Raw genomic sequence first — 14,174 nt, forward strand, 5'->3', positions numbered from 1 at the left:
GAAGAGATCACAAACTGTTTTGCATGGAATTAATGACAGTAAGTTCAGGCAATTATCTGCTAGCAAAGAGCTTTACAAAATCCTGGTAAGTTGAGTCAAATCTCTCAGGCTCTGAAATGCTTCAAATTAAAAACAGAAAAACTTAAGTCAACAAAGGAAAAATATCATTATTTCTGCACAGTTCTTATGTTGCAAAATCTATGATTAACAAAAATTCATGAATAAACTTTCAATAATGTGATAAAGTAATAAAATACCGTATGAGAAATGTTCACTTAGATCAACCTTATTTGCCTCTGAATTGTTGGTTTGATTTGTAGAAAGATGAAACTTCATGTGTTTTCAGTGTGAAGAGGGAACTGGAAAGCTATTTTGTCCTCTACTAATCTGGAGAAAGACATTAACACCATCACATTATTACAGCATATCAGAAAACTTACCAAATCTCTGTGGATCTTTTGGAGCCTTTTGGTAAAAATTGCAGCATCTACATTAGGTCTCCTTGGCACACATTGTATCAAGAAAGTTTTTTAGAATTTTTAGAAATATTTTTATTTAAATATTCTACAGGTTTGAATCAAAATTATGCTGTTTATGAAAGATAACAGACAACCATCGTGGTTCAGTGCCATCACTGACTGAAATGTCCTTGCAGCTTTAATAGGTACTTTGAAGGTCATAGTGTCTCTGGAGAGGGATGAATATGAGGAATTCAGAAATATTTCAGCAGTAAGATTAGAGATTAGATGTTCTGTGGGATTTGGCTTTTTTTTCATGAAGCCTCAAAAGAAAAAAAGTCGAACTGCTCAGAGAGATTCCACAATGACAGCCAAATCCATTGTTTGCTACAAATTTATCTTGTCTTTATCTGTATTGTTCTGTTTCCTAAAATTAATGTAAAGCTTTAAAAAAATTCTTTGTTTTCTGATGCTCTGATCTGTCAATCAAACCAAAATTTCTGTAAGAGGTTCCAGCCTCCAAACTGATTAAAACTCTTGCATGATAAATAGAATTAATTTGCAATCTCTTTTTTGCTTGCAGTTGTCAGGAAAATTAATCCACAGTGCCAGAGATTTATGTCTAAAAAGCAGACAGAGAAATCCCATAGCTTTATTCATTAATAAAAGAAGAGGTCATGGGGCAATTTCCCATGGCATCTCTCAAATTGCTGGGGGATGCAGCTCCTTTTTATCCTAATTTCTGAACCCCATTTCCTTCTCTCTTTCCCCATTGTCTTAGGTACTTGAGAGGTACAGACTTCCCAAATTGCCTAATACAGACCCTCTTCTAATGTGCATCCTCTCCCCCCAACCCTTTTCTTTCTGTCTTTTTTTTTTCTCTAAATCCAGGAATTTAGTGCTGTCCTTGGGTAACAGTCTGTGTTAATTAGTGGAATACTTCTGGAATTTATGGCTCCTACCATTGCTTCTTTCACCTTTCTACTGTTTTATCTACCAGCAGGCCCACAGTTTGTTTGTAAAAACACCTCCTTCTCATTCCTTTCACAGCTTTTCACTATGTGCAATCAGTGTGTGATTGTCAAGCTACATACTTACACAAACAACAGAGGCAGACAAGGAAAACTTGAATTTTACTGTCAGCGTGTAACCAAATGTTGTGTCTGGAATTTTACACCAAAAAGTAGCAGTGATGGCTTCGGCACAACTGCATATTTACAGGCAAAGCCTGAATCTCACAGTTTGAGCACTATGCATAGGCGCCTAACTTTTCTGACAGCAAGTGACTCATGTTAAATCAAGATGAGGGCTGCCTGCCTAAGTGGCTACTCCATCTACATTCTTTCCACAAGTGGATTTTTCACATGGACAGAACAGCATGCTACATAGATTGCCTAACAGGTGTAGATATGGAATATGGCATTTTTACCAAAAGAGCCCTTGCTTATTTTTCTTTTTTTTTCCCATTTCTTTTTTTCAAGGTGCAAAAGTGCCCAATTACAAGATACAGAATTGAGAACAGTAACTGGTGTTTCTCTGACCTTTACAGCTAAGTACCTAACCACCAGCAAGGGTAATCATGTCTTTGATCTTTCTTCCAGATACTTTCTCAGCCCTGGACATTTCGTTTTCTAGTGCCTACATCTCTCCTGTCTGAGGGAGAAACATCCCAAACACATCACATGGCTCAAGGTGCCATTCTGGGGCAGGGCGCCAGAAGAGGTAGACAGGGTAACACTTAGAGGATGTAGCCATCACATACGTTTTTCCAGCAACACAAATCTACTAAGCAAAACTGTCTACATGAAATCTTAAACCAAAAAGAGAGCTGCATCACCAAAGATTGACACGCTTGTAGAGGAATACACCTAATGCTGAGAGCTTTGTATGTGAGCTGGACATTATGTCCTGGCTGGCAGCAAATGTCTGGAGCCCCACCAAAGGAGCCACAAACAGGCACTGACCTTCTGCTAACAAAGGTCACAGGGACCTGTGGTGCTAGCTGGTAGGGGTGGGGGTGGCCAGTCACCTAGAGATTCTGCTTGACCCAATGAGCAAGGAGAAGACCTCAGCCAAAATATCACTGTTGGATCAAGAGACAAGTGCAAGGGGCATAGAGGGTGGGCACAAAGATTGTAAGCATGTAAAAGCCCAGGGATTCCTTAGAAACAGTGTGTGCTGCTACTGAGTCGCTGCATCACGACCAAAATACTTACAGGAACTTAGTATCTGGGACGCTGGTGTGGGAAATGTGGGGTCAAGATGGCAAAGGAAGGTTGTCTAACAGTGTGAGTGTGGTGTGTGTAGGGATTCAAATGGGGCACTGTCAGATCACTGGAGCCACCCATTGCAAAGAGGTCTCAGTCCCAGCAGTGAAAATCTCACGGGTTGTGAATGTTAGTCCTAGAGTGGAATCTAAATGCTCAGAAAAGAGATCCAGAAACTTGAAAAATGTGACAATAAAGACTTAGATAAAAGATATTATTATCATTGTTAAGGTTTTTATATAAAGTCCATATTATAACATAATAAAATTCCATGCAGTATGATTGTTTGTTATTATCTACCTAAAGACCATAATCTAAAGTGCAGGCTTTAAAGAAGTAGAATACCTCTTTTCATCTTTATTTGTCATGTTTTGTTCTGGTACAGGGTTAGTTGTTTTTATTTCTGAAAGAGTTTACTATCCTCAAACTCCGTAATTTGTCATTTCCCTCTTGAGTCTAACCAGCTAGATAGAACAGGTATTTTTCCTGCTTTCTCTTGAATCCTTGCTCCCTATCCTTTCACAATTCCTGTCTTACGTCATGTGTGATAAAAGGTATGTTTTATTGTAAAAAGCAGTACTTGATATGACTATAGGTTGTATCATGATTCATTATTTTGGTCCTTTAACTCTCAGAGAGAACTTTTTCTTGTTTCTACATTAAAATATTAATGTTTTAATGCATTGAATTGGGTTTGCAAAGCCAAGCTTTGGGGGAGTGGGGGGCAGTGCTACAGGGGTGGCTTCTGTGAGAAGCTGCTGGAAGTTTCCACCATATCTGGCAGAGCCTGTCCCTGGTGGCTCCAAGGTGGACATGCTGCTGGCCAAGGCTGGGCTGGTCAGGAGTGGTGATAACACTCCTTTGAGATTTAAGAAAGGAAAACAAGTGCAAATGTAATTGTGACCAGAGAAGAGTAGGGTGAGAACATACGAGAGGAACAGCTCTGCAGGCACCAAGGTCAGTGCAGAAGGAGAAGGAGGAGGTGCTCCAAACACCAGAGCTGAGATTCCCCCTCAGCCCCTGGCACAGCCCATGGTGAGGCAGCTGTGCCCCTGCAGCCCAGGGAGGTCCATGGGGATGCAGAGATCCACCTGCAGCCCATGGGGGAGACACACGCTGGAATAGGTGGATGCACAAAGGAATCTGTGAACCCCAGCAAGGGAGGCCCCATGCTGGAGCAGACTGTCCTTGAAGGACTTGTACCCTGTAAGAGTGACCCAGGCTGCAGCAGTTTTGGGAGGACTGCTGCCCATGGGATGGACTCACACTGCAGCAGTTTGCAGAGTGGACTCACACTGGAGAAGTTCATGCAGAACTGGCTCCTGTGGGAGGGACCCCACAGTGCAGCAGGGAAACATCTCCCCTCCCTGAGCAGTGGGAGAAGCCCTGGGTGATGAACTGACCATGACCCCCATTCCCTGCCTCCCTGTGCTGCTGGGGTAGGAGGCAGAGCTGGCAGGGAGCTGTTTTTAAGGGGTTATTTTACTTTATCACTATCCTGCTCTGATTTTGTCAGTAATACATTCACTTCATGTCTCTAAGCTGAGCCTGTTTTTCCCATGACAGTATTTGGTAAGCAATCTCTCCCAGTCCTTATCTCAACCCATGAACTTTCAATAAATTTTCTCTCCTGTGTCCAGCTGCAGAGGGATGTGATAGAGGCTTTGGTGGGTGCCTGGAATCCAGCCAGGGTCAAACCAAAACACACATTAAGCTAGCAGCATAGCATCATAGCATAGCACTTTACTATGAAAAGTAAACATATTTAATATTGCTAAGACACTACAGTTCAGATGATTACTTTAGAACTGGTTTTACATGTTACATGAATTATTCTAAAAATATATCACAATACTTATGACTGTGTACTGAAAAGCAGATTATTTTAAGCCCTTTAGGCATGGTACATTCTATATGCACATTTTCTATTCCAGCGGCAGGATCTGGAGAAAAAGTTAATTTCTCTGTGGTTATGGCTATTACAACATGAAACACTATTGGTAACTACTGTTAAAATACCAGATGTGGTATCAACTAACCTCTTCCTTCTCTCGTGTTGCCTCAATTAACTAAAATCTATTAGCTGGCACTAGAAAAATTTACAAGATCCATGTAAAGAAGTTACTCTGCTGCTAGGCCCTTGAAAGTCATCACAAAACATAATGTGTACATTAGGGCAGCATAGGTTAAATATGGAGATATTCAGTTGCTCACAGTGCACTGTACTACTCCCAATACCTAGTTCTGTATACCAGCTCACAATGTTAATCCCATCCATCACTGGAGTTCTGTAGCAGCTAAATGTACTATCTGAAGCATTAGGCATGTAGTTTTGGAAAGTTATGAAGTGTATTTGCAGTTTGGCCTTGGGATACAATTATTTTAACATGAGTAATTTTTCCTTTTTTTTTTTTTTTTTTTCAATGTGTATTTTTAAGTAGATTTTAACATATTTTTCTGTATTACTACTTCTCTGCAACATCATTACCAGAACTATTTACCATGGGTTATTTTTAGGGCCAAAGGTTTCCAAGGGGGTCAGACCCAAGCATTTGGAAACGTGTTTGCTCATTTTGGAAACAAATGTTACAAGCTGCAGCATTTTTTTTATAGCCTGGTAAGCAATGCCTGACCTGGCATAGCAATGGTATGACTTCCAAGTCTAATACTGGCTTCGAGAAGCTGGGGTAGCGTTACAAAGAAGAAGAATTTGCCTAAGCAAATATTTGAGGATTTTTAGTTAGTTTAAAAGAGCAGTTGGGGCAAATTCAACTGTAATTCATAGTGAAAGGGCTGCTGCTCTCAGGATGGACAAGGAATGTTGCAGCCCTGTATTACGAGCCTCTGCGTTGGAAGAACTGGTAGGTTTTTCCCATTATCCGAAAGTAGTCATATGCTGCAAACCTGCTCTTCTCTCCACTTTCCTGTTCCTCTCAGCCGTGATGCTTGCTAACACTCTCACAAGGCAGCAGTCTGCAGCATACAAACAACAAAAAAAATAGATCTGGGGGAAAAAAGACCTCACCATTTTTACAGCTCTGTGGCTTCTCTGTGCTCCTGGTACTGGCCTCATAATTCAGCTACTAATGTAATAAATGCAAATTATGTTCTCGGGCTGGAGCAACCTCACGTTGAGGTAAAACTTTTTGTGTTTTCGTTTAGGGCCATTGCTCCTCGTCCTATCACTGGACACTACTGAATTAAGTCTGGCATTATCCTGTTACCTATACCACCTGCCTTAAGACTCTCCTAAAATTCCCGATTCGAGGGCAGTGACAACGTCTCCTGCCTACTTCTCACAGCCTAACAGCAGGGACCGGGTGCGTGTAGCTGTACAGCTACGAATACCCTGTTGCCACGGGCACCGCTGCTAAACGGGGCGTTTCCACGGGAGGCCCCGCCAGCGCCATAACGGCCCCGCCGTCCCGACCCCGCCCGCCCAACGATCCCCGCGGCAGCTCACGGGGGTGCCCTCCCAGCCAGCCAGCCAGCCAGCCAGCCAGCCAGCCAGCCGGCTCCTAGGTCTGTCCGCCGCTGAGGGCAGGGCTCCGGCAGGGGAAGGAAGCCACGATCCGCTGTCCCAACGCCAGGCGACCCCTTTAAGCCGCCGGGCGCGCCAACTCCGCTGCGCTGCAAAGGGATTGGCCCGCGCTTCCCGCCCACAGCCACAGCGCGCCAAACCTGCCCGGGCGCACCACCCCTGCCTCCCCCCGCCCCCGCCGTGGCGGGCCAATCAGCGCCTCCTCCGGGGCCATGAGCCCAGCTTCTGCCCAATAGGATGGCAGCAGCCGCCCGGCCTCGCCCTCCGGCCCCGCCCCTAGAGGCGCGGCCGCCGACTTTCCCGCCCAGCGGTTGGCCGGCGGGAACAGACTCCCCGTGACACTCGCGCCGGGCTGGATGATTGGCTGTGCTCGGGCGCGAAACGTAACGCGGGAAAACCTGGGGCTCGGCCCGGGCTGCGAGCGCGGAGGTATCGCGGCCGCTGCGGTGGTTCCTCCTCGGGCATCGCCGGGACCGGGGCTGCCAGCGGGGCCGGCTTCGCTTCGGAAAGGTGCGGGGACGCTGTGACTGCTTGCTCCGGCCGCTGCCATGGCCGGGGGCCGCCGCTGACTTGGCGGATCCGGTCGGGGGTGGCCGCGGAGGCGGAGGGGTGCGGAGGGCAAGCTACCGAGACCACAGGGAGCCGTCGTCCTCAGTGATGAGCGGCTGAGGCGGGCCGGGGCGGCGACAGGTGGCGACGGCCGCGGGACCTCGGTGCGGCTGCACGGCTCATCCCGGGACACGGGCGCGGACGGCGGGGCCGTGCCGCCGCGGAGCGCTCTCCTTTCCCTCTCTATCCACACTCCCTTCGCCGCTGCCCGCGAGGGTTCGGCGATGGCGGAGCGGCTCCCCCCGGGTGCCCCCCCGGTGATTTTTTGCCAGGACTCCCCGAAGCGCGTCCTGGTCTCCGTTATCAAAACCACCCCGATCAAACCCTCCTCGGGGGGGAGCGGAGGCGAGGAGCCAATGCCCGTCCCGCCCGTCCCCACCAGCCCCGGGTTCAGCGACTTCATGGTCTACCCCTGGCGCTGGGGCGAGAACGCGCACAACGTGACCCTCAGCCCGGGCGGCGGCGACAGCACCGCCGGCCCGTCAGCCCTCCCGCCGCCTCGCGGGGGAGCGGGCAGAGTCCCCGGCGGGGACGAGGAGAAGGCGGGGAGCCCGGGGAGCGGCGGCCGACACCGGCACCTGAAGGTGAGTGCGCGGCGGGCGGGGGCGGGCGGGCCGCGCGCTTACAGGGTGACTCCGCGGCGCGCGCCCCTCCCGCGCTTCCGCCCGGACATTTAAAGTGAAGTCACTTCCGGCAGCGGCGCGCGCGCCGCGAGCAAGAGCAGGGGTTGGAGCGGCCGGCTGCCCGTGCTCCCTCCTTTCAAAAGTGAAAAAATAAACCTGAAAAAGCCCCCTCACCATCGAAAAAAAAAAACAACCCAAACCTCCTTGTCCTCTCTCTCCTCGCATCTGGAGTGCTTCGTCCCGTTCCGGGCTCCTCAGTACAAGAGAGACATGGACCTCCTGGAGTGGGTCCAGTGTAGGACAACAAAGAGGATTTAGAGACTGGAGTGTTTTTATTATGAGGAAAGGCTGAGGGAGCTGTTCAGCCTCGAAAAGAGACGACTGAGAGAGGACCTTATTAATGGATATAAATATCTAATAAAGATGCCAAGCGGATGGAGCCAGGATCTGCTTGCTTGTGACAAGCTGTAGGAAAAAAAGACAATAGGCAGAAACTGATGCACAGGAAATTTCACCTCGATATAAGGAGGGATTTCTTTATCATGTTGGTGACTGAGCACTGGCACAGGTTGGCCAGAGTGGTTTTGGAGTCTCCCACACTGGAGATACTTAACTGCCTGGACACAATCTTGTGCCATGTGCTCTAGAATGGCTCTGTTTGAGAAGGGAGGTTGGAGCAGATGACCAGCTGTGGTCCCTTTCAGCCTGACCCATTCTGTGGTCCTGTTGTCAGTTTCTCCCCATACTCCTGAGCACATGGTGGTGCATGTTATCTCCCCTCCTGCACTTGCAGCCATTAGGAGTGAGTTAGGAATGGGCTGGGCGGTCTGGTGTGGCTCTGTTCTGCCTCAGCACCATCCTTGGTCGTGCTGTCACTCCAGAAGATGATGTGCCTGTTGGCCAAATTGCAGGGGGAGGAAATGCCTGAGTTTAGTTGCCTCGTTATTTACACCCAGGATGGAATAAGACGTGGCCGTCCAAGAGCAGACACCGTCCGAGACCTGATCAGTGAAGGAGAGCACTCTTCCAGCAGGATACGCTGCAATATTTGCAACAGGGTCTTTCCACGAGAGAAGTCGCTGCAAGCCCATAAACGAACTCACACTGGTGAGTAAAAGGAAGGGTTGAATAGCTGGGGAGAGCCCCTTCAGAAGCATGAGCAAAGGAATTGAAACCTCCCAAACAAACATGAAGGAACCCCAAAGAACTTCACCTGTTATGATTTTATTGTAACTGCTAAATTAATCATCCTATTCTGGCAGTGCTTGTTAATCAAAGTCCTTGTAACCCTGTTTGTTATGGGGAAGTGTAGCAGCAATCTGGGCTATAATAGTATAGGCAAATTGTGTAAATACTTTATCTGTCAATGTCACTTTTTAAGAGGGAGAACTAGTCTTGCGCTTGGTGCTCTGTACTTGAGCTTGGTAGCACTTTGTATCCTAATTGCCTCTTCTCTGTGATTTGTTTCCTCCTTGTTGATGTATTTTTCACATCACAATTGAAGTTTTGCTGTAAGAGGTTACAGTAACTCAAAAAGCGTCTGGCAACTTCAGGATTGTAACATCCTAGGAAGTGCTTAAATATTGAAAGAAGAGTCCACATGCTTAAAATCACCACCCAGATGTTTATTCCCTCCTCCTAAAATCAATTTTTTAGGATGGAGAAGATCATGCTAATTTACTGAACTGTGTTTAGAAAGTAATTTGCAGTTAAGTTAAAATATATGATGAACTCACTCAATATCCAGCTGAACTTGAACTGAAGATGCTGTTTGTTTCTTTTTAAACAAAGCAAATACATTTTATTTCTGTAACACAACTATGTATTTGCCATAAAATATGAACAAATGTAGCTCACAATACAGACACAACCACCAACACTTCCCTCCAAACTAACCAACCAAAATCCCATGAAAGCCTTGGCTCTCACCATCTCTTTCTGACTCAAGTCACTGTGACTAATTTAGATAATGATATTAAACAACAGCATTCTTAATGTTTTTTGGTCAAAAGGTGTTACTTCACTTGAAATTGAAGTTGAACTTGTGAGAACTACTTAACTGAGAAGAGCTTATCCTGTCATTCCTCCGAATTAGTGAGCCAGACTTATCCTCATTTTGTTGCCTTCCTGAGGGTGGTAGTATGGCATGCCTTTGTGTAGTGTTTGCCGTCAGATACGCTTGAGGAAGGAGACACCTGCTACCCTTGCTCTTCTGGTTGCAGTATGCATGGAGAAATCTTCCTTGATGACTGTCTTAAGAAAACTTAAATCTGGAATAAGTTTCTCATGCAATCTCCGTCTTTATAAATTTTCTTAAACATGAGTTATTTCTCCTAATGAGATATTCCTAGGACCTTGTAGTAATGTTGACCTCAGATATTTTACCCTAGTTGAGGCTATAGTAAGGATAAAATTTTTCTGGTTACAACATCTGAATTACATTACTTGTCCATTTACTTTATATATTTCCTGCTCTACATATGCACAGTTTCACTAAATTTATGTAGTGCTGTCTGAGAGTCTTGAATCAGAAAATACGACAAGGAAAAGCACAATTTTTTTTGTCTTTGGAAATATAGCATAGAGCATGTACTTCAAAGCACACTAGGATTTTTTATGTAGATGTAAGTTTCTGAGTAGGTAAAAGGAGGGTTTGTGCAAGTCTCAAGCCAGGGACCACCACTGGTTACTATAACACTTCTAGTCATCTTTCATAAATCTCTTGTGTTACTACTTTCAAGGTGAAAGGCCTTATTTATGTGACTACCCAGACTGTGGGAAAGCCTTCGTACAGAGTGGGCAGCTCAAGACTCACCAGCGTCTCCACACAGGAGAGAAGCCTTTTGTCTGCTCAGAGAATGGTGAGTCATCAGAGAACAATTTGCAGCTTTCTGGGGTCAGACTAATATTGGAAATATATGCATGTTCACATCGCAAAAGCTTTGGAGTTAAGTTTTGGTGGAACTTTAAGGGAAGGGAAGAGCCCTGCAGAAGCTGCCTAATTCTGCAAGTATGTATCTAAGTATTGCATACATTCTCTATCAGTGGATACTAGTGTATAAAATAATGGGGCATGTTACTAACATTGCAACTAGAACCTCTAGGTCAGCCAGACCTAGGATTTGGGAATGGGGAAGGTTGGTTTCAGTGGCATTTCCATCTCACATATGTTACACTTTCTTTGGTTGGCTGCTTTCTGTAACAAGTCTTCATTGTTACTCTGGTTTTTAAGGCTGTTTAAGCAGATTCACACATGCAAACCGTCATTGTCCCAAGCATCCTTACGCCCGACTGAAGAGGGAAGAGCTCACTGACAGGCTGAGTAAGAAGCAGACGGCTGACAATAAAGCTGTGGCTGAGTGGCTAGCAAAGTAAGTTTTCTCATGGTGTCATCTTTCTCTAAATACTTAAAAGGGTTGTCTGACACAGCATTTATTCTCCAGGACAGTAAAACCCCAAGAAACCGAAACTAAATGTTCTTTTGGTAAACATCAGCGTGGCCTTGCCCCTCTTTGAAGAATTATGTACTCCTGGTCAAGACAAAGTTCCCTATGAAACTTTTTTATTACAGTTTAGTTTTGTGGTGTGTTTGCTCACTTCTTGTATAATTTTTTTTTGCTTGGTAAACACCTGCTAATACTTAATTAGCTAGTGCTACAGTTTTGCTAAATTTGCATTTGTATGATGTGCTCTGTATGTATAAGGAGAAATGCCTGCTGAAAACACCATGGAGACAAGAAATCACAGATGTTCACTTGGGCACTTTATACTTAAAATACTGAGTAAAGAAGGTTTCTGACTGCTTAAATATTACCATATAAGGGCTGAAAGATAAAGCCAAGTGCAGTGCCCAGCTAGCTGGATGCAAGCTGGTACTTGGGAGGTTTTTGTCCGTTTTAAATTGTGGCGTGTGAGTCAGTTGTGTGTATTGTTACAAGCATTCCTCATATTTGATATTATAGATACTGGGAGACTAGAGAGCAACGTGCTCCTGCTTTGAAGACCAAAGCAATCCAGAAAACGGATCAGGAACAACAGGACCCAATGGAGTATCTCCAGTCTGACGAAGAGGATGATGAAGATAAAAACAGTGCTCACTCAGCTGCCCGCCACCACCGCCTCCAGGAGCAGCGTGAACGCATGCATGGTGCGCTGGCACTCATTGAGCTGGCAAACTTAGCTGTGGCACCCCTGCGACAGTAGATAGGAAGAGCAGTCTCTGTCCATAAAAAATGTACTTTCTGGTGTTACTTAACCAGTTAGATCCCAAGCATAAGCTAAGCACCTTATTTGCTTATAATAGGCTGCTATTCTGTAGAATTTATGAAGAATGTTGTTGCCCCATAACATGGGGTGAGAGAATTGCACTTTTGATAAGGTAGAAGACTGATGTAAAATTTCTAAGTATTTTGTAAATATGGGACTGCATAAGGCAGGGTTGACAAATTTATGTGTTGTGGAAAGCTAGATTTTGCAAGGTTAACTCATTTATCTGAAGCAGATTTCACAGGAAACTTTCTGAACAAAGTGTTCGCAATTAGCAGGATGATGGTACATGTGGCCAAAGAAGGCTGACAAAAAAAGTATTTATCTGACTGTCTAGCAAAATGATGGGTCTGGGGATATTTTTAAACAGCAATGAAACCATGCTTTTCTAATGTCAGTGTATCTTTACCTAGCATCTCCAAGGTGAAGGGCAAAGGTTAGTTATCTCAGCTTGTACAGGGAAAGAAAATGCTTCATGCAGGGAATATCTTCACTGTGACTGCCCAAGATATGAGGCTTGACTTTGCTGCTTCACATTTTTTTTGATTTGATTTCAACAGAATCTCTTGGTAGCACTTGTTACTCCTAACATGTGTAGTTGGGAAGTTTTGCACATTGTTTTGTCTGAAAATGATTAGTCTTGCAAAGTCTAGAAAAAGGTAAGCAATTGGTAATATTTTTTTCAGGTGTTTTTGGGCCCTGTAGTGATTTGGCACTTGATTTTGTTAATAAAGGGGTTATTTACCCCTTTTATATTAAAGGGGTGGTATGAATTTGTAGTAAACTATTTTAGGTCTTCTATTAGCAAACACTAAGTTTTAAAGCATTGCTTTTATAATGATTAGCAAATAGAAGCCTCCATACTTACTGTGCATAAAGCCACCTTACTGCTTTACTCCAGCATAACATGCCAATTTTTTGTTCACTAACAATAGCACAGCTATAAAGTAAACACTGCAGAAAAGTATTCACTATACAATTAGAAAATAGGCTTCCAAAGTAGTTACAAGTGTGTTAACAGTGTGATTTCATATATTTCCCAAATAAATGAAGTTGCAGAATGCTGCCTAGTACTCAAATGCTGATATAAAATGTTTAACAGGGTATCTTGTCACTTTGTGAATGTTGTACACTTTCAGTAGCATTGTCTCATGGTGATCTTTTATCATATTTTGCTTTGAAGGCAGACAGAGATTCCTAATATGCTAACAAACCTTTGTTTTCAGATTGAACTTTTTGTGTGTTATTTTGTTGTTGGTTGTTGTTGTTAAGCTACTGCTTAAGGGGATATTAATAATGTGTATTTACTGACCTGCTTGCTTTAAGTTCTTCCTCTTGTTGGAAGTCAGGAAATTCAGATGAGAAGAGAAACCTCTTCTCACTTGAACTGAAAAGGAAGAAAATATTTTATCAATCACTTGATATCGGCTGACCAGATGCATACAGCTATTCCAGAAAAGTAGAGTGGTTTTACATCAGAAACTGCAGCTGTTGAAGTATGTTCTCTGATAACCCGTTGTGGTTGAAAATCTCATTAACCTAGTTTGTTAAATCCTATGTTGATGCACTTAACTAAAAAGTAATTGAATAATTTAAAAGAAGTTTCTTTCATTGAATGTAAATAATTTTGCACCAGTGATACGGTTTAATCTCTGCTTCAGCTTCTGAAAAAAATAGGAAACTCTAGTCATACAAGCCTACTTTGCCTACATAAAACTAGTAATTCATTCATCTATGTAGGTTTTGGGTTTCTAAAAAATACTACGTGCTGAGTGTTCATCTGGCTTCATGTGAATAATCTGATCCCAAAATGAGCCCTGAACATACATCTGTTGTAATTCTGAATCATAACTAAGAATTACTCCTGAGTAGTATTTCACAGGGCAGAAGACTGTAATTACCAACCGCTTGTAGACTGGAATCTTACTTCATCAGGATTGGTTGTTGGTTTTTTCGTGGGTTTTTCTTTTGTTGTTGTTGGGTTTGAGGTTTTTAATTTTTTTTTTTTTCAGTCAGCCAGAATATTTGCTCAGGTCTTTGACATATGACAAGTACACTGGATTGTACTTTGCCATAGACAAAATTCAGACAGCTGAAGCAGTTTTGGATCATGATAAGTTTTGGGTAAAATACCAAGTAAAAAAAGTAAAGATGGAGTGTGGAAGACTGCTTTTTGTTTTATTAAGTGATTACATACAAGAAATTGTTCAGTGCTTTGGAAGGTTTGAGTTGTAGTTTGGCATGAGTTAAAAGCAGAAGAGCTGATGTGCTGTCATTTTAATAGATGCTTTTAATAAAAACTTGATTTAATTTTCAGGTTTTTTTGGTAATTATTTTGGTAATAGTTTTGGTAATTTTGGTTTTGTTCCAGCTGTTCGGTAATTATTAAATACTCAGCCTCCTCCTTGTT

At 43.9% G+C, this 14,174-nt stretch overlaps 2 protein-coding genes across 3 annotated transcripts in view; one reads left to right on the forward strand and one right to left on the reverse strand.

Moving 5' to 3' along the window:
• Positions 1 to 14,174, reverse strand: part of LOC111941792 (uncharacterized) — a 14,804-nt gene continuing 630 nt past the window's right edge. Inside the window, exons 2-3 of one of the 2 annotated variants that reach the window (XM_086869884.1) lie at positions 13,077 to 13,151; positions 1 to 119 (exon numbers count right to left, since the gene is read on the reverse strand). In XM_086869884.1, the coding sequence (XP_086726010.1) occupies positions 73 to 119; positions 13,077 to 13,151 (122 nt within the window). In that variant the 3' untranslated portion in view covers positions 1 to 72. Of the gene's footprint in view, positions 120 to 9,102; positions 11,690 to 13,076; positions 13,152 to 14,174 lie in introns of those variants that run through there. The other variant, XM_086869885.1, reaches the window with a different exon arrangement.
• ZNF367 (zinc finger protein 367) lies at positions 6,652 to 14,080 on the forward strand. The gene is made up of 5 exons (XM_086869883.1): positions 6,652 to 7,459; positions 8,455 to 8,605; positions 10,240 to 10,359; positions 10,731 to 10,869; positions 11,461 to 14,080. Exons 1-5 carry the CDS (start codon positions 7,100 to 7,102, stop codon positions 11,699 to 11,701), a joined length of 1,011 nt encoding a protein of 336 aa, XP_086726009.1. The 5' UTR covers positions 6,652 to 7,099; the 3' UTR covers positions 11,702 to 14,080.

The sequence above is a fragment of the Cyanistes caeruleus genome, chromosome Z (genome assembly GCF_971803275.1).
Source record: "Cyanistes caeruleus chromosome Z, bCyaCae1.hap1.1, whole genome shotgun sequence".
Classification (NCBI taxonomy): Eukaryota; Metazoa; Chordata; class Aves; order Passeriformes; family Paridae; genus Cyanistes; species Cyanistes caeruleus.